Below are 20420 nucleotides of genomic sequence, written 5' to 3' on the forward strand. Positions count from 1 at the left end.
TTTTTTTACTCTATTTTCTTTGAATTTGCGTTTATTTTTGTACAATACGTTAAATATGTTTGATTATATCCATTACTATTGCTTGCCAGTTTACGTTGAGCAATTCACAGTGGAAGTTCTAGAATGCCTAAAACATTCTGACGAATACTGTGACGCAAATGTGTTTTTAAACCGTTAGTTAATGCATGTAGTTGATGGAAGCCTTTACAATCACATTAGCGCGCAAAAAATAGTGTTTAAAGAGGCTCAGTAGAAAAATTTCGATTGAAAATCGGAAAAAAATTAACCTGAAGCCCTCTCCGTGTCAAAATTTGTAAACTGTCACTAGCGAGCGAAGTGAGCGAAATTTTTTTAAATAAATTTTTCGTTATTGGTACATTTTCATTTGAATCGTATTGGAAAAGTCAGTTTTCAGCCAGTCCGGGCCTGGTGGTTAATAAAAGGAATACCAAGCTTTTATTTCGATGTTTGTGACTAGCGATAAGCTTTTCACATGGCCTACCAGATTTGCACTGTGATTGGCTGTATTAAAAAAATAACCGAGGGCGCAAAAAGTCTTATTGAATTAAACGCTGAATTCTTAAGTTGAGTTCGAGTGGGCAACGAAAATAACTATGTCACTGATGGTAAATAGTATGGAAATTGTACGAAATCAGAAGGCAAATGTAAAATACTTAACAGCGTCGTTTCTCCTTCAATATCTTTGTCGAATTAGTAACTGTAATTACCAAATCCAATTAGAAGAATGACTAAGTACAACTATTATGCCGCGCAGCGACATTTTTTGCATTTCAAACTTTTTCTACAAAAAGCTCAAAAATTCTTTGCCTAACTTCACTAAAGTCTAAAGGATAATTTTTTTATTTTCCGTCTTCCAGAGGCCTATTTTTTTCGAGCGCCTTGGACCATGGCCCAAACCATACATCATAGGTTTATCTTAAATAGTACAATTCTACATTTTGGAATAAGAAACACACTAAGAAAAAAGATTAAGTCTGACACGTATAAAGTGTGGTAAGTAAGTTATACACCAGACACGTATGCGTACTTATACACGACACGTATACATAGTCATAATATACGATGACTAAGGTAAGAAACATGCCACTCGTATTTTATACAAGAGGTATGTATAACAATACGAGTCGTACGTTAAGTACAATTTCCTTACCACACTTTATACGTGTCAGACGTAATCTTTTTTCTCAGTGCATAGCTTCGGAAAGGTTATGACCGACATGTGACCACACCATAGGTTTATCTTAAATAAGAGAATTCTATTTGGAATAAGAAACATAACGAAGTGCAATTAGATGTATAGACATAGCGAAACTGTGTAACCACTAAATGTTACCAATTCATACGACCAGAAGTCGATCCACAAAATATACGTAAATGCATCGGTTTCTCTAATTCGCTAAATAATTTTACAAAAAGAATCTGAAGTTAATTTTTTTTCAATAAACATTAGAAACAAACTCGGTCTTAATTAATATGACACAGTAAAGTACATTAGCCGCTACCGGTTTAAACATTTGTGGTATTATTATTGGTATTACCTAAACGGTATTACGGGTATTACACAGTTTGGAAATTCAACCTAACGAAAAAATATATCTGCAAGTCGTTACCACACTGGCATTCGAAGTGTCACACACATTGGTATTAAGAACTGTCAACAAAAAGTATTAAAAAGAAGCTTTCAAACAAAAATATTTTATCGGATACCTGCAAATCACAATCAAAATCAACGAAACTTCAATTCTAACAGTTTATTCAGGTAACATACAAAATATAGAATAATCTACGACAATTGTTGTGAAGTGAATAGCAATCTTCAATCGATAAATTAATTAATAATCCGAGTATGTTGTATGTATGTATTCTATACTGACATTCATTGTGGGAAAATGGTATATATGAATTTCCCAAATATTTATTTTCGGTTTTTATCAATTTTTGTTGTCATTTGCATTCTTTGAATATCAAAAATATTCCAATTGATTGTCAACAATACAGTCAGCACAATTTTTCTTTACAAAAAACAACAACAATATCATCGGCAAAATGTTCGATTGTAATGATACTTGAGTGTCCCTTGCTCAGGATTATGATAATTACACAATCTGACGTTATAATACAATTATCCATTCAATTGTTTTGCAATAATTAAATCACCATAATAAAAACGCCGATCTATCAAGTCGGTTTTTTTTGTAATTGAGTTCACCTCGATTTCACTTTATAATTTTAATTAGTTTACTAAAATCAAGAATTCTAATGGTCAGTCTCCTACGAACTACATAATATTGTATATTGCAAAACCGAATGCTTACCATAATTTAAGTTAATTTTCATTAATTTTAAATATAATTTTTTTGTGTAACAAAAATTCGTGCAGACCGACCGCATATTTGGAAATTTTAGTATGCTAGGTAACAGCTATGGATTCATCTCTAATATAGTTTTGCTGGAATAAGATCACAAAACATTAAAAGAAATAAATGACCACATTTTCCCCAATAATGACTTGCAGTGTCACCGTTTTTAATTTCAAAGTGTTTACGATAGGTGTGTGGTGAATTGATATCAAAGGCTTCGGGAAGCCTTCATCTAAAACGTTATTTATTATGCCTTTATCTCTTGCAATATATACTTTCCAACGTTGATAAAATGAAAGAGTCAATGGTGTATATACAACAACAATGTTATTTTTGAAGAGATTATTTTATACGAAGGAAACCATGTTATTAAATTGCATATTTTTTTCCGTTGTGTGTTGTAGTATGTCTCACCGATAGAACACTTTATTGTGTATTTTTCCAATGACTGCGTTTTCTAGTTCGAGGTCGGTTCAACTCACACGCCAATTTTTTTTTTTCTCTTAAATAATATTTGTAATGTGGTGTATTATAGAGTGACATTAATGGTTGTTGACCAGTGTTGGGACTTTACGATTAATTTTTTTAGATTAATCATCTGTTATTGATAATGAAGGTCAACAATGAATTATGATCTGTAGCTAAGGCTCTGCTCTCGTCTCGTATATACAGCAAACACGTTTGACAAAACTATTCAGATAAGTCAACTTATAAGTTGGAAATTATAAGTAAACTTCCAGATCGTCTTGTATGAAGATGTGACTTATATTTTCTAGCTTATAAGTTGACTTATAATTTATATGTCTAATATAACGCAGACTAGAGTCAGACTATTTTTCAAACGAAAATTATATTCAATCGACCAACCCAATCTCCAATGGTCCAGATCATCGGAATGCGTTTTATTTAACGCACGGAATGCGTCAACCATCAATATTTTCATACAGTTGTTCGGGTAAGCCTCCAATCTGAAGATCAGGTTAAACCTGTCAGCCTGATGATCCTCTTCATGTTGCAGAGGTTAAGTCAGGGCAGATCAATTTCCATTTTTTTTTTCGGTAAATTTCAGTAAATTTATGCAATTTTCAGTAATCTTAGAAAATAAAATTTCCGATAATGAACCCTGCGCAATGTGGATCATATCTGGTTTAAGTCAAGTCACTCATATTCAGGCCAAGTTCTCAGCATTAATTTTATTGAATTACCCAGACGTTTACTAAGATTTATCGTAAGTTTTCGCAAAGTTTTGTGGAAGTCTCAGTAAATCAGTGAATTTCCCACAAATAGAATTCAATTGCGATGATCTGACAAATTAAAAATTAAAAAGCGCATTCAATATGTCTCTTACAATTTTCTCTTGTATTATGTCATGAATTCTGCATACAGATACGGACCACCCACCACACCGACTCAATACATTTTTCTATGAATAATCGAAATATGGAGATTTTCCGTTTTATTTATCTACAAAATATACACGTTGTAATATTCTGCTGTTCGCTGATTCCTAGTGGTTTCTTTTCGGTTGGTATAATGACCGAAATTGTTAGCATTCATTGTTAATGTCTAATGAAAATTGTACAGTGCAGACGAAAACAACGAATTTTATTTGTTCACTGTCACACAGCTTGTTTCGATGCAGCGCTTTCCGGTCAAAAAAACTTTTTTATATTTGAGACCCACACCCATTTATAATTCTCGAAGTATTACAATCTATAAAATGTCTATAAAATGAAAGTGTACGTGCGATGGGGGTCAATGAATCGTTTTGTTTTGTGTAACTTTTTTTTCGTACTCTTGTTGATTCACGGGTGTACCATCACTTTACCATAAAAATTGTCGTAAAATACCATCGATTTCAGCCAATTGATGGAAGACAATTAAAAGTTAAAAATAACAGAAAATCGTTGTTGCCGAAAACAATAACATTCAGAAAATTAAAAAACTAGTCGATCATTTTGAACGACATCCTTCAACAGGGCTGGTACAAAAATCAAAAATGTTGTAAGCAGCGACAATAAAAATTGTTCTAAGTTACACCCCTGTGTGTTGGATTAGACAACAAATTATTTAGTTTTTATTCCCTTGACTGAAAGTCAGGGTCTTACACCAGAAAATACCGAAAAATGTGGGTAACAAAAAGGATCACTGTGATCAAAAATCGTTGAGGGCACGATAACTTGAGTAATTGTTAACCAATTTGGATGAATCTTTTTTTTAAATTTGTGGAAGTAAAATACCGAGGCTAAGTTCGAAGATGGGCTATGTGGGACGAAGGATCTGGAAGCTATCCCAGAAAAACAGGATTTTACACTGTTGATTATAGCCTCAATCGAAAAAGATTACTTTGATGAAATTTGATTTTGTTGCGTAGTGTGTGTAAATCGTATAAGTATGTTTTCGATAATGTGCATGAAACAAGTAGAAAGAAAAATTTCGGCACTACATGCCCAGCCTCTAACCGGTAAACATCTCTTGTTAGTGAACTGTTAACAATTTGATAGTTGACTATCAACTTGATAGTTGTCTATCAAATTTGATAGTTGACTATCAAATTTGATAGTTGACTATCAAATTTGATAGTTGACTATCAAATTTGATAGTTGACTATCAAATTTGATAGTTGACTATCAAATTTGATAGTTGACTATCAAATTTGATAGTTGACTATCAAATTTGATAGTTGACTATCAAATTTGATAGTTGACTATCAAATTTGATAGTTGACTAACAACTTGATAGTTGACTATCAAATTTGATAGTTGACTAACAACTTAATAGTTGACTATCAAATTTGATAGTTGACTATCAACTTGATAGTTGTCTATCAAATTTGATAGTTGACTATCAAATTTGATAGTTGACTATCAAATTTGATAGTTGACTATCAACTTGATAGTTGACTAACAACTTGATAGTTGACTATCAAATTTGATAGTTGACTATCAACTTGACTAACAACTTGATAGTTGACTATCAACTTGATAGTTGACTATCAAATTTGATAGTTGACTAACAACTTGATAGTTGACTAACAACTTGATAGTTGACTATCAAATTTGATAGTCAACTATCAAGTTGTTAGTCAAGTTGATAGTCAACTATCAAATTTGACAGTTGACTAACAACTTGATAGTTGACTAAAAAATTTAATGCGTCTACTACCAAAGAAAGATGTTTTTTTTACTCAAGGTCTTACGGCAGAAAAATGTCATGAGCACACTATGATTGAAAAGTGTAGGAAATTTTATGAAAAACGATAAATGTAACCATCATTCTTTGTAGGCAATATAAGATATAAGTCATTCTCAACAAATTTCTGAATATTTTTTTAAAATTCATTATTCCAACAATCAAACAAAATATGTTACAACTCCCATACGAGTGTGAAGTTTGCGGCCAGAGCGAAGCGAGGGCCGTAATTCTCACGAGTCGTAATAATTTTATGGGATATTATATTCGACCAATAGAAAAATTCAATTTTACCGATAAAAAATAATCAAATACTGATAGAAATGTGGTACTTGTCGCTGGCACCTCTTCAGTAAATCAGTAAAAAGTAAAAAAATGTCTTTCCTTCACTCTTTGTCGATTTTAGAAATATAAAGCAAAGGCGGGTCGTTCCTAGCGAATTCATCCTTTTACAAAATGTAACGAGAAGGCGTTTTGTTCGTTCCTAGGGAATTCATCCTTTTACACTGTTGATTATAGCCTCAATCGAAAAAGATTACTTTGATGAAATTTGATTTTGTTGCGTAGTGTGTGTAAATCGTATAAGTATGTTTTCGATAATGTGCATGTTACAAGTAGAAAGAAAAATTTCGGCACTACATGCCCAGCGGTAACCGGTAAACATTTCTTGTTAGTGAACTGCTAACAATTTAATAGTTGACAATCAAATTGATAGTTGACTATCAACTTTGATAGTCAACTATCAAGTTGTTAGTCAACTATCAAATTTGATAGTCAACTATCAAGTTGATAGTCAACTATCAAATTTGATAGTTGACTAACAACTTGATAGTTGACTAACAACTTGATAGTTGACTATCAAACTTGATAGTTTACTATCAAATTTGATAGTTGACTAACAACTTGATAGTTGACTATCAAATTTGATAGTTGACTAACAACTTGATAGTTGACTATCAAACTTGATAGTTTACTATCAAATTTGATAGTTGACTAACAACTTGATAGTTGACTATCAAATTTGATAGTTGACTATCAACTTGATAGTTGACTATCAAATTTGATAGTTGACTAACAACTTGATAGTTGACTATCAAATTTGATAGTTGACTAACAACTTGATAGTTGACTAACAACTTGATAGTTGACTAACAAATTTAATGCGTCTACTACCAAAGAAAGATGTTTTTTTTACTCAAGGTCTTACGGCAGAAAAATGTCATGAGCACACTATGATTGAAAAGTGTAGAAAATTTTATGAAAAACGTAGATGTAACCATCATTCTTTGTAGGCAATATAAGAAATAAGTCATTCTCAAAAAATTTCTGAATATTTTTTTTAAATTCATTATTCCAACAATCAAACAAAATATGTTACAACTCCCATACGAGTGGGAAGTTTGCGGCCAGAGCGAAGCGAGGGCCGTAATTCTCACGAGTCGTAATAATTTTATGGGATATTATATTCGACCAATAGAAAAATTCAATTTTACCGATAAAAATAATAAAATACCGATAGAAATGTGGTACATGTCGCTGGCACCTCTTCAGTAAATCAGTAAAAAATAAAAAAATGTCTTTCGTTTACTCTTTGTCGATTTTGGAAATATAAAGCAAAGGCGGGTCGTTCCTAGCGAATTCATCCTTTTATAAAATGTAACGAGAAGGCGTTTTGTTCGTTCCAAGGGAATTCATCCTTCTACAAAATGTAATGAGAAGGCGTTCTGTTCGTTCCTAGGGAATTCATCCTTTTACAAAATGTAACTTAAAGACATTTTGTTCGTTCCTAGGGAAATTCATCCTTCTACGAAATGTAACTTAAAGATGTTTTGTCGTTTTCTGAATCGACAAAAGTGAAGAAACGAAAAAAAAAATTAATTAATTTATCGGTCGTTTATTACCATCCACATTTTATTCACGAGTGACGGTTTTGTAAAATACCGGGGACTTCCTTTTTGTACAAAACTGTAAGAGAAGAACATCTATCGGTTTTTTTTAATTTTTTACCAAAGTGAAAGAGTCCTCTCATCGTTCCACATTTGTAAAACTTCGCATCTACTCTGATTAAATATGACAAAATGGCAATCAAACAGAATAATAGATAGCTCATACGAGTGGGAAGTTTGCGGCCAGAGCGAAGCGAGGGCCGTAATTCACACGAGTCGCATTTTATTTACGATTTGTGGTTGATTGAAAATCTTGCTGCAAATTTATAAGAAAAATGAGAACTCAAAGATCATTCGGTCTTCGTAGGTTTATTTGAAAAACTTTTTCTGTCAAATTTCGTTGTAATGTTTAGAGTAATCGATATATTAAATGTAGGCATTTGTATCAGTGATGCTTCGGAAGTTCAACAATGAAATTGGTCAAAAATATATTGAAAAAATTGACAGTCAAGGGACCTGACCCGCCCAAAAGGTGGGACCTAGTTACAGTAAAAGCAAACATTTTGCACGGTCAATCGAACCGTTTTTTTTTCGATGCTTATGTGCTCATTGCGGTTTCAATTCAATTGTTTCATTTTGCGTTTGTACCGATACTGAAAGAAAGTAAAGCAGAAGTTTATATTTTGTATAATGTATATCGGTGAAAAAAATTGTTAAATGAATTGTCCGTTGCACAATTGTCCATTGTAATTGACTTTTGCTTTTGGAATAATGGGAAACAAAGAACAAAGACGGGAAGAACAATAAAAAAGGCGTACAAAAATGGAATGAATGGCGTCACGTTCAACGTTTATAGAGTTTCCGATTCCATTGCTCGGTAATTGAGTGAATTGAAACTCATCATTTTAATGTATAGAAATTCCTCTTGAATAAATGGGTTATTTTACAGGAAAAATTTTCTTTGAAGCGGATAAAAACATCCACAGAGGGAACATAATTCTGGATAAATAAAGTGAAAAGGCTTTAGGTGAATACCGGCAAGTGAAGTAAAGGCCAAAGAATTTATTCATTTATGTCCATCTTACTGTAGAAATAGATATTGTTTCGGTCTCATTGATTTCGAGCATGTAAAATGATTTTTGTTGTTGGAAAAGTCTTCTTACATTCGGTGTAAGTCGTTTATAGTTCGTGGGGTTATCATTACATTTGCGTTACTTTTAATTTCGAATCTTTTACTTCATTTGTTGTGTTACCAAACACATCATGGCCCTACGGTAGTGAATGGCCGTGACGCAAGTCCGTTCACACTGAAAAATTCGACAAAATTTTTTTCCGCAGGACTGAGGAACATATGTATCTCTATATATATAGTAATACTAGCCGAAGTTCGCTGCGTATTTTGGTGATGTTCTGTCATCGGTAGGTAACAAATATTGACCGATGACGTTGCGGATAACTGCTCTGCAATTCACTTAAATTTAGAGAAATTCCCAAAAATTTCGATAGATTCAGGAGCATTTCATTGAATTTTGGAGTAGTGAAAATGTTACCATTGGATTTGCTGTTACGATGCTTTCCTATCCTAAAAATATTGGACTATATCAGAATTGAGGCCGACAATAGACTTAAAAGTAAACTTTCTGTCTATGGTTGCAACTAGGCAACCCAAAGACTAGCATTTACATTTACAAAATTAAAGTTGCTAAGGCAAAGTTTCGAAACCGAACCGCAGACAAATTCCAACCGATTGTTTGATGAATAAAGATGAAGAGCTATTGCACGCGCGGTTTAACATTTTGGTAATGAAAGAGGTTAGGAGAGTAAAACAATGTACGGAAAAACTAGTACGGAAATGGTCTAGCCCCAAAAACCCTCCTTTTTAGCAACTAGATGTTTCAAAGAGTTAATTCCAAATACTTACCTGCTCCGAAATAACCCATTTGAAGCAGTTCATTGATCTTCCCATTATTATAAAAAAAAATTATTGACTTCCTGGCACTAATTTGCACTTTTGAGAACAATTCTGATCCCTCATTTCAAGTAATTAGCTCAGAATTCTGCTGATTTGATTTCCTTAAACTGTAATCACAATTCATCGTTTAGCACTCCGTTTACTAGACAGTTGGTTTAAAATAAAGAATCCGCCTCTTTTTAATTGTTTAAACAAACTGTCACGTAAACGGAGAGCTAAACGGCGTAAGTGTGTGGACATCGTGGACATACTTAGTAGTAACTTAAACGTAATTATGAGTTTGATATACCAATACCAATTTCGTTTTTTAGATTCTGATTTATTAGTTGACTCCTGTCGGCAAAGGGTTGTATTTTTCACATCAACTTTGATGGACTTAAAGTTTGAATCTTTGTTTTTTGTGTAAAATGGTTTTTTTTGGTTATTGAGGTATAAGCAATTCAACTGGTAAAAATTTGTATGTAAATTTAACACAAACTTTTTACCGGTTGAATTCACTACGTAGTTGTGCGACTAACTTTATTCCATAATGTAATAGGGGTGTGCGATGGGTAAGGGACCGAGACTGGCTTAGTCCACAAAAAATTGTTTTCATCCCTAGATGTCAAATATCGATTTTAAAATTTTTTTTAAATTGATTTACAACTTGCGTAAAATTAAAGAAGCTATTGAGTATTCGGTTGCGCACATATTTTGACCTCTACCAAAAACTTACTTTGAGATTTTTATTAGCTTTATTAGTCTTATTCACGGTGAGCTTGAAATTTTTTTTATTTGACCTCTCGTGGACATGAAATGTTTTTAGTGGTTTTTGTAGAGGGCGGCAGCACGAGTAGGAATAACATAACAAGAAAATATTTCGATGGGAAAATTTTTAATTAGATCGATTTTTCGTTTTTCTGTGCCCTGCAGGAAGCTTCGAAAATTGTTTGAAACCTACTGGTGACTTGTTTGATCACAAAAATATAGTTACTGTTTAGCCTGAGGTCTAAGCTTTACAGCGATACCAATCATGACATTCATGACTACCAACAAACATCTTTTATGAAGGAAAGTCATTCTGCTATGTCGATGTGAATTTTAAAGGCTGTATCATACGTGGATTACTTATATTTTCTCTTAAAAAGTATTTTTAGTTAATTAACATAATTTAAGGGGTTAATAAAAGGTCAAAGGATGAGCTTGGATTTCATTCTGACAAAATCTTTGTTGGTACACCTGAACGACCACCCAAATTTCTTCGTATAATGTCTCATTTTTTAGTGGAAACAACTAAAATGTTGCAGAATTAGCTTAGAATGACTATTGGAGAAACTACGAACGAAACAAAAGAAAGGTTTGTTAATTTTTGACTCGAGATAATGCAGTTTACTCATGGGTGCAATTTACAAAGAAACCTATTTCGAGTTAAAAATCTTCTTTCGACCTTTTATTAACCCCTTAAATTATGTAAAATAACTAAAAATAATTTATAAGAGAAAATAAAAGTAATCCACGTATGATACAGCCTTTAAAATTCACATCGACATAGCAGAATGACTTTCCTTCATAAAAGATGTTTGTTGGTAGTCATGAATGTCATGATTGGTATCGCTGTAAAGCTTAGACCTCAGGCTAAACAGTAACTATATTTTTGTGATCAAACAAGTCACCAGTAGGGTCCAAACAGTTTTCGAAGCTTCCTGCAGGGCACAGAAAAACGAAAAATCGATCTAGTTAAAAATTTTCCCATCGAAATATTTTCTTGTTATGTTATTCTTACTCGTGGTGCCGCCCTCTACAAAAACCACTAAAAACATTTCATGTCCACGAGAGGTCGAATAAAATTTTTTTCAAGCTCACCGTGTATTCGACTAATTGGGGTCCAATTTAACTGGAAAAAATAAAAACCGAAAGAAGTTTGTCGAAAAAGTATGTTTCGTAAGTCGTCAAAGTTCGCCGACTATGAAAAATTGAGTGGATCTTAGACTCGAAAATTAATAACTTCATCTAGAAAATGGTTCGATTTTTGCTCAAGTGGGTTTAAATTCTTGGGAATGTTGTAGGCTATCCTGAGATTTTCTCATTTGGGCCATTTTGCCCCTATTCTACACCAAACGAACACTCACGACACAAACATTTCTCAGATACTTTCAAAAACTTTTCTGATCTGGATGGCCTACAACATTCCCAAGAATTTAAGCCCACTTCAGCAAAAATCGAATCATTTTCTAGATGAAGTTACTAATTTTCTAGTCTAAGATCCACTCAATTTTTCATAGTCGGCGAACTTTGACGACTCACGAAACATACTTTTTCGACAAACTTCTTTCGGTTTTTATTTTTTACAGTTAAATTGGAACCCCAATTAGTCGAATAAGACTAATAGAGCTAACAAAAATCTCAAAGTAAGTTTTTGGTAGAGGTCAAAATATGTGCGCAACCGAATACTCGAAAATTTAGCTTCTTTGATTTTACGCAAGTTGTAAATCAATTTTTAAAAATTTTTCAAATCGATATTTGACATCTAGGGACGAAAACAACTTTTTGTGGACTACGCCAGTCTCGGTCCCTTACCCATCGCACTACCCTAATAATGTAATTCGATTTCCCTATCCCCGTCCGTCTATTAATCAAAGTTCAAACGATTTTTCTTCTTCTTCAAAGTTATAACTCATTTCAATTTGCAATGCAACTAATTTATTGAATCGACAATTTCCACTTTTAAAATTGTGTTTCTGACCAAGGATAGATCAAATAGCTGTACACACCTTACCTAAACATTCATAAACCGCCGCATTTTCTGTTTTAAATCGAAAATGTTCAAGTGCACCTCGTTCTGAATGTAAAATAATTTTAATCGAAAACATATTGAGCAATAAACAAGAAACGCGATTATTAACCGGCCGTATGTATGTAGTGTATTTATACTCAAATGAATAAAAAAAAGTATTCGTTATAAGGTCCAAATTCATTCAACAATTAAACGTTGTTGGTTCGTTGGGTAAATTAACAAATGGGCATTTGCTGTGCTTGAGTGTAAATTGTTACATTCTTATTCCACCAAAAAGAGTTTACAATTTTTTTTATCGATTTTATTTCTATTTTTACAGAAATATTTGAAATTGTCTTCGATGAACGATAATGAGTAGTCAAAGTCATACAATGGCTGGTCCATCACCGAAGACTAAGCCAGGAGAAGTCGAGTTGACAGGTAAGGAATTTACATACTATTACTGTTAGGAACTGTGGTAGCCAGAGCCTATTGGCTAGAAGTTTCTATATCCTTCTTTTAGAAATTCCGAGAATTTCTGTTTGTGAAAGTGAAAAATGAGAACAGTCAATTTATTTCATCTGTTTTACCAGATGGTCCAGTTATAATACACACTGCTTATATTCATACGGGTGCAAAAATCATACACACGTATGTGGTTGTGGTAAGACCGTATAAACACACTTGAGCAATGTGTTTGCATGTGTGGAACAGCTGAAGTTATGTCGGTTGAACAATCTTAAACAATCTTGACTAAAACGAAAGATCTAACCTGTCTTGTTGTTTTCGTACAGGTATTTGCTCTTTATTTCCGACTTGTTGTTTTCAAAGACCGCTCTTTAACGGGTAATTTCTATTTTAAATGACAATATAAGCTTGAAAATTGAGTTATGTGAAACATGACAGAATAGTATTGCAGCAATACGTTTCCTTGTGTAAAGTCTATCGAGTGACAGTCGTGAGTGAGTTTTAAAGATTCCGAAAAATTCTGAAAATATTTACAACATACCATGCTACAGTCTTTAACATTTTAAATGTCTCACTGTCATTTTTTCCAGAGAATTGCATGGTGAATTTGCATTGACGCAATGGAATTCTTCGAAAAATGTTATTTAAATATTATAAAAACATGAAGAAAACACAGAAACATACAAAACATTAGACAAAGAGTAATGGTTGCTGCATCTGACATTGAATCTCTATGAAAATTTTAAGAAACTTTTGAAGCCAAACAATATTTATACCTAAAAAAGTCTGCTCTAGCAAAACGTCGTATAGGTGTGATTAAGCTCCAAACTATTCTTTAGGAGTCGTTAAATTTACAAAGTTCGGAAAATCTTCGGATTGGAACTTTTAAGGTTGCACTACATAACATCACTATGAAAAGTATAATTAGAAGCAGCTTGATTGATTTTGCTGTATATGGCGGGTCTGTGTCATAGATGCTGAAATGGACGGGCGACTTATCCAGGGACAAGAATTCAAGATTCAACAACTCTCTGCTACAGTTCCTAGTCCCTGGCAACGTTACAGAAGTAATATCACACCGAATCACTAAACGAAAATCCAATCATTAACCAGAACAAAAAATCTCATAAACCGAAGTGAAAATTTCGATAATCGCGAATGTAAATGTCATATTTTTATTGTTCGTTCAGTTTGAATAAGGATGATTATTACATCACGTTGGGTGATAAACCGTATTATAGTTTTTAAACTCGAGCAATCAAACATGTCAGTTGCACATTCTTACATAAATAAACAATTAGGAGATCACACTTCAAGTTACGCTAGATTTTGCGGAAGATTAATCGTCTAAATTTGCTAATAATTAAGGGCGCTGCTATATGTACTATATACTATACACGTTACACATATACATGCTATGCTATGCATTCTACTGATGTCTAGTGTCTATATGTATATGGAATGTTTATATAAAATAGCGATATGCAATTAACAACGGATATATCGACCGAAAGCTAACAATATTGTAATTATTGGGGGGGTGGGTGGATGAAGATATGCGGAATTTGAATGGAACTACGTTAATCGAGAAAATTGTTAAACGATTTACGTATTTTCAACGATTGTGTTAAAAAGACAACGTGGGAATTAGTCATTTTGCGGTGTTGATGTTGGAATTGTAGCTCAATTAATATCACTAGGCGTGAACGAGTGCAGTTCTTGCAAATTTGAATTTTAAACTTCGATTTATAGAGAATTTTTGTTGCAAGAACATTCGGTAAACAAACCGGTCCACCGAAATTCTAGCTGTTAATAATGAAATGTTCAGTAATTAATATTGATGCTTACTAAGCATTGCTTAGTTTCTTCTTACGAAAAAAGTACTTCGTGTGAGAGACAAAATTGAATTTTTTCAATTTTTTCTTTGTTTATTTGACAGCTCGCTCTCTCACTGCTCCCTCACGGAGTACTTTTTGTTGAGTGGAGTGGACACTTAAGAATTGGCTATACACACGAAGAACATTCAAATTTCTGTGTTATTTGACATCCATTTGCCTTATATTGACGTTCCTATCCATATAATTGAAAACCAGGAAACCCTCATTGTACTTTGGTCATGTGATTAAATCTTGAAACCGATCATGTTGAGGTAATAACGATACAACACAACACACATGATTTTATGGAAACTGTTGAAATGTAATGCCAAAAACACACACAAAATAAGCTGTAAATTAAGTTGAATGAAATAAATCTGTTTCTTCAGGTGGAAAGGTAATACCTTTAAGGTATAGATGTCCTATAGATGGATCAATAGGAATGTACTGACATTTAACACTGGTAAAACTTGTTACATGACATTTGAACGAGCGAGTAGACTGCCCGATTCCAACATAGGATAAAGTCATTCAACGGGTTCGTTCCTACAGATACTTGGGGCTTTTTTTGGACGAGAATTTGACATTCTACCTTCACGTTGACCACGAGACGTGTGAAATTCATCCCGACCGAAAAGAGGAAACAACTCTTCAATGCCTACGTCCAAAGTCACATCGTCTTTATGTTTCCTACCTACAGTCAAGGCAACAAGACAAAACTGGATGAATTACAGATAATTCAAAACAAGTGCATTGAAGCAACCTTTCGACTGCAAAGAGAAACACCGACCACCTTACTGTATAGTTGCAAATCGGTGCCTATTCACCAACTCGCCACGGTAGAAACAGTAGTTCATTTGTACCGGATGTTCAATTTACTAACGAAACATGGATTTAACATTAGATTGAACAGAGATATTTCTTCGCGATCGTCTAGACGACTAAGTCGAGTGCATATCGCCATTGATTATTCTTCACTCATGAAGTCTATCAGAGAATATAATCGACTCAGCTCTCAGATTCGGCAGCTTAAAGACATGGACCGGTTTAGGACCGAAGTAAAGCTTAAAATAATGAGTGAAAGTGAGGACTTTCGTGCAATTTCTCACTTTGTTTTTATTAATTGAAGTTGTGATAACGGCTATGATATTTCTTTTCGCCTTTTTCTTTCTGTATTTGTTCTTTGTCTTTTATATTTTGTTTGACAAATTAAATGATTAACCTTTACTTTTTTATTTGACGAAATCAATGATAAACTCTAACGCCCATGATAATAAACGAATATATTTAAAAAAATATGGTAGGTCAGAACTCGAAACAATTTTCGAAATTTTCTTCTTCTTAGATTAATGCACTTAATAGACGGCCCATAAAAAATGTTGAAGCATATTTTTGCCAGCCATTAGATTCGGGTTCAAGTGACTAGCATCGGCCTCGGATTCATAATATATTCGATTTTACAAAATGTGACTTTTCCGTTTCAAAATACAGTGGAAAATCCTGGGAACATTTTTCCTTTACAAATTGTAGCAACCAAAACTATTTACAACACTCCGCTCTGCATTTTGTACAAGGAAAATCTCATTAAGTAGAATCGACCAATTTTTAGTTCGCCTTAAGAAGAGAAAAACGTTGAAAATGTTGTGTTGATTTTCAGCGAGATTTTCCGATCAAATGGCTCAACTATGCATGTCTGACGATTATTCCGACGTAACATTCATCGTCGAGGAACATAAAATACCAGCACATCGAGTAATTTTAGCTGCACGTAGTGAATATTTTCGTGCTTTGCTCTATGGTGGTCTATCGGAGAGTACTCAACACGATATAAGACTTGAGATACCTTTGGAAGCGTTCAAATGCCTATTAGGATACATATACTCCGGTACGTATAAAGGTGTCTCATTGAAAAATTCATCTCATTCTATTTCCTGCCTTTTCTTGCCTTCATAAGGTTTTCTGTCGTTGTCACAAATGAAAGAAGAAAATATTTTGGACACTCTGGGACTGGCAAATCAGTACGGATTCAGTGAATTGGAATTGGCCATATCGGAATATTTACGACAAATTTTATCACTTGAAAATGGTTGTGCAATTCTGGATGCAGCGAGGTAAGACAGACGGATAATTACACCTGAGCATCGTGTATCCGAGTAAAATTTAATTTTGATGATTTCTTTTGCAGACTATATAGCCTGGATACATTAATAAATGTTTGTCATACGTTCATGGATCGAAATGCTACAGCAATGCTCGTGCATGAAAGTTTTAAAAATCTGTCTCAGGTAAGGGCTCACTACTGAATACCATACAGAATTGAAAACATTTCGTTTTGTACGTAGGAATCGCTTTGTGGACTTTTGAAACGGGACTCTTTTTTCGCTCCTGAGGTAATAATCTTTGGCGCAGTCAGTAACTGGTGCAAAGTCAATCAAACAACGGATATTGAGGTATTTAAAAGAGAAAAAACTTGATGTATTTCGAGTCAAGTTCAGTAATTGGTGTCTATAATTAAAAAAAAAACATTACCATCCGCAGGCAGTGGTGTCTGAGGTTCGACTACCGTTAATGAATCTTGAACAACTGTTAAAAGTCGTTCGGCCAAGTGGTATCCTGAGTCCCGAACGATTATTGGACGCCATTGAGGAGAAAACAACATCGAAAACGTTACTATATCGCGGGGCATTATGTACGTACCTCTGAGCGAGTGCTAAAAATACTCGAGTAAACTAATTATTTTGTTGACACAGGGCCCGAAGAAAACGTAGCGGCGCACCGATTCGGTTCAAAAATGATTGCCAAGGATCCTAATGAATACAGACCGGAACTCTTGGACGACAATCACAGCCCTTATGACATGGAGAAGGGTAAGCCACTTTTTTTTCTTCTGTTGTTACAACAAACATTGTTACCACTATAAAACGTTGCAACTTATTGCAGGTTACACACGACACACAATCACCGATAGAAATGATGACGGTATTATTGTTGAGCTGGGAACTATTAGCATCATCAATCACGTTAAAATATTGCTGTGGGACAAAGACAACCGTTCGTATTCGTATTTTATTGAGGTGTCGGTTAACCAAAAGCAATGGGTTCGTGTGGTGGACTATCACGAATATTATTGTCGCTCTTGGCAATATTTATATTTTCCTGCTAGAGCAGTACGTTACATCAAATTGGTTGGCACTCATAACACCGAAAACAAGGTACGATTAATACACCGGTCTGCGTAGGAGTTGTCATGATGATAAGGATTTTATTGTTTCAACAGGTCTTTCATGTCGTCTCCCTCAATGCTAAATACACCGAAACGGTACCGACTCTGATCAATGGAATCATTTCACCAGTCAAAAATGTGGCCACCGTCGAAATGAGCGCATCTGTCATAAAAGGCGTCAGCCGCACCAGAAATAATCTCCTCAACGGTGACACCAAAACGTACGACTGGGATTCGGGCTATACATGCCATCAGTTGGGCAGTGGTGAAATTTTGATTCAATTGGGCCAACCATATCACATTGGATCGTTGCGTCTGTTGCTGTGGGACTGTGATGATCGGACCTATTCGTTTTATATTCAAACATCGACTAATGCACAGAACTGGGAAATGGCGGTGGACAAACAGAAGGAACATTTACGTTCGTGGCAACAGTTCACATTTGAACCGAGACCTGTGGTATTTTTTAAAATTGTCGGCACTTATAATACAGCGAATGAGGTGAGAGAAAAATACTTTTTCTTTGATTGTGTTGGGTGGGAAATAATTGTCCGTTTTGTTTTGTGTTTCCTTGCAGATATTTCATTGTGTCCATTTCGAGTGTCCTTCGCAAGAACTGACTCAGTGAATGGAACGTTATGCTATTAAATTATTGAGCTAATTCACTCACCAATATATTTTGTTGTAAATTATTTTACCCTCGTTTTTACCTCATTTTTAGCGCAGTTAAACTGTTTGTGTGAATCTAATTCATTATTTTTTTTGTGGAAATAAATGCCAAGTACAACCTAAGACTGAACACTTTTAATTCAAAAAATAATGCTGTGCGCTGCAGGCTGCAGATTCGGTTCGATGATATTCAAGTGTCCAAGACAATAGCTCCAATTACCTACTTAATTTGAAATTCCGTTTTCTTATCAATTATTGGGTGATGCTCGATGAATACGACACAATTGGAGACAGGCACACTTACCTAATGGGACACTAGCAAGTCTTCAACCAATTTTATAAAAATGTTGACGGTCCTATATGACCAGTCCGGGCCTAAAAGCTGCTTAGTAATAGTTGACTGTGACGATTTTTACAGGAAGGATCGAGAATAAAATAAACGTAACATTCTTCTTTCTGAAGTAACGACAGATAGCGTCTGTCTATTTTATACGTCTACATGATTACAAATCCCTGATGTTAGGTTTTGTGTTTTGGTTATCTGTTAATTACAATCTAACTAAGTAACTAAACAGAAAAAATTGCAAGTTTGCCAAACACCGTTTTGAGGAAATCGTTGTACATCCCTGTGGCCTCGAGTGGCAATCCACACTAAACAGAAAAAATTGCGGTTCAGGTTTGTCAAACAACGTTCTGAAGAAAGCGTTGTATCCCTGCGGCCTCTAGTGACAATCTACACATATAGTGCCTGAAAAAGCATTTATCACTCGGTTGGATTAGTAATTGTGTAGACAATAGTTATTTACGCAACAATATGCGAAATGGATCGAATTGTGTAACAGAAACGGCCGATTTTGCAACTTATAGAGCGATGTTTTGCATTTCGAAAGTTCACTTTTCGCAGCTGGTTGCATAAAACGTTGTATGAAACACGTTTCACTTAGAACAGAACCAGATCTATATTTTTCTCCATTTGGCCAAAAATGAGCCATCATGACTTCATGGTGAAAAATCGTTTTAACGAATGTCTAGGCCAGAAATATGTCACTAAGTTTTATGATTCTGGTGAATTTTTCATCTTACAACTTGTTGCATAAATAACTATTTTGTGCGGTGTCAAACACGTTAGCGTTCGCCGCATCGGAGAGTTGAGGCTATTTAAAACTCAAAAATCGGTAAAGAAAATATTTCGTTTTTTCAAATGGGCTTTCAGAAAAATTGTACGTAATCTAAAAGCAGAAAAGCTTTTGAAAACAAACTCTGCCCATTGAATGAATATATGCTTTGAGTGTTTGTTTTGGCAATAAACTAAGGAAAAACAACTCAAGAATGGGTAAAAGGTCAAATCCACAATATTTATTTTTTACGTTTTCGTTATAACAAATTTTTATATGTGAAATTTCCGCTACAAAGGTAAAAACTTAAAATTGATATACGTTGCGAAACATCTGCAATTTTAGAGCAGCAACTGTGGCAGTATTTGGCTTATCTTTGAATTTAGAACAGCACCATTCAAAAGAAAAATATCGCAAAAAATGATAGAAAGGCAGACGTTTTCTTTTGCGGATGTCTTTTAAATGAAATATCAGCAAAAATGTAACGAATCACTATCATTAATTAACCAAATTAACATTCTCGTGGAGAGAGGAAACAATCTTAGGTCTCTTAGGTTATTTTCCAGAGCATTTTTTAAGAAACAAGAGAAAGAATTAAGAGAGAGAGAGAGATGTTGTACCACTTCCTCTTTCATACTTACACAATTTAATAGACAAATTTCTCAGTTATTTCCATCGATGAACGTGAGCCCCAACAAAGCCAATTTTATTTCCTTTGAAATGTCTGCTTGAGCCGTCAAACACTTATTGATTGTAATTACACTTCCTTGATCTGATGCAATAAAAAAAGGAAAGCAATAAAATCAAAATCCGAAAATAAGCCGTAAAACCTACGACATCATCATCATGGGTTGGTGGAATGTTAATCGCTTTCAATAAAACAAA

The 20420-nt window shown here is 34.2% G+C and overlaps 1 protein-coding gene and 1 long non-coding RNA gene across 2 annotated transcripts in view; both read left to right on the plus strand.

The window, feature by feature from the left end:
• Nucleotides 1-20420, plus strand: part of LOC119068327 — a 134481-nt gene that overhangs the window by 5474 nt on the left and 108587 nt on the right. Inside the window, exons 2-3 of the long non-coding RNA XR_005086132.1 lie at nucleotides 5935-5940; nucleotides 11087-11090. This is a non-coding gene — a long non-coding RNA (uncharacterized LOC119068327). The remainder of the gene's footprint in view (nucleotides 1-5934; nucleotides 5941-11086; nucleotides 11091-20420) is intronic.
• LOC119068322 (BTB/POZ domain-containing protein 9) lies at nucleotides 1632-18543 on the plus strand. Its single transcript, XM_037171877.1, has 11 exons — nucleotides 1632-1780; nucleotides 12524-12624; nucleotides 16186-16413; nucleotides 16483-16639; nucleotides 16714-16813; nucleotides 16871-16978; nucleotides 17067-17217; nucleotides 17279-17395; nucleotides 17469-17740; nucleotides 17806-18252; nucleotides 18329-18543. Exons 2-11 carry the CDS (start codon nucleotides 12555-12557, stop codon nucleotides 18377-18379), a joined length of 1701 nt encoding a protein of 566 aa, XP_037027772.1. The 5' UTR covers nucleotides 1632-1780; nucleotides 12524-12554; the 3' UTR covers nucleotides 18380-18543.

Source organism: Bradysia coprophila (assembly GCF_014529535.1).
Source record: "Bradysia coprophila strain Holo2 chromosome X unlocalized genomic scaffold, BU_Bcop_v1 contig_173, whole genome shotgun sequence".
Taxonomy (NCBI): domain Eukaryota; kingdom Metazoa; phylum Arthropoda; class Insecta; order Diptera; family Sciaridae; genus Bradysia; species Bradysia coprophila.

What these genes read in the sequence shown, in the direction of transcription:
- LOC119068322 (XM_037171877.1), top strand. Translation starts at nt 12,555, where the DNA reads ATGAGTAGTCAAAGTCATACAATGGCTGGTCCATCACCGAAGACTAAG. An exon ending in ACTATATCGCGGGGCATTAT is followed by an intron (nt 17,218 to 17,278) that starts GTACGTACCTCT and finishes TTGTTGACACAG; the next exon opens with GGCCCGAAGAAAACGTAGCG. An exon ending in CTCATAACACCGAAAACAAG is followed by an intron (nt 17,741 to 17,805) that starts GTACGATTAATA and finishes TTGTTTCAACAG; the next exon opens with GTCTTTCATGTCGTCTCCCT.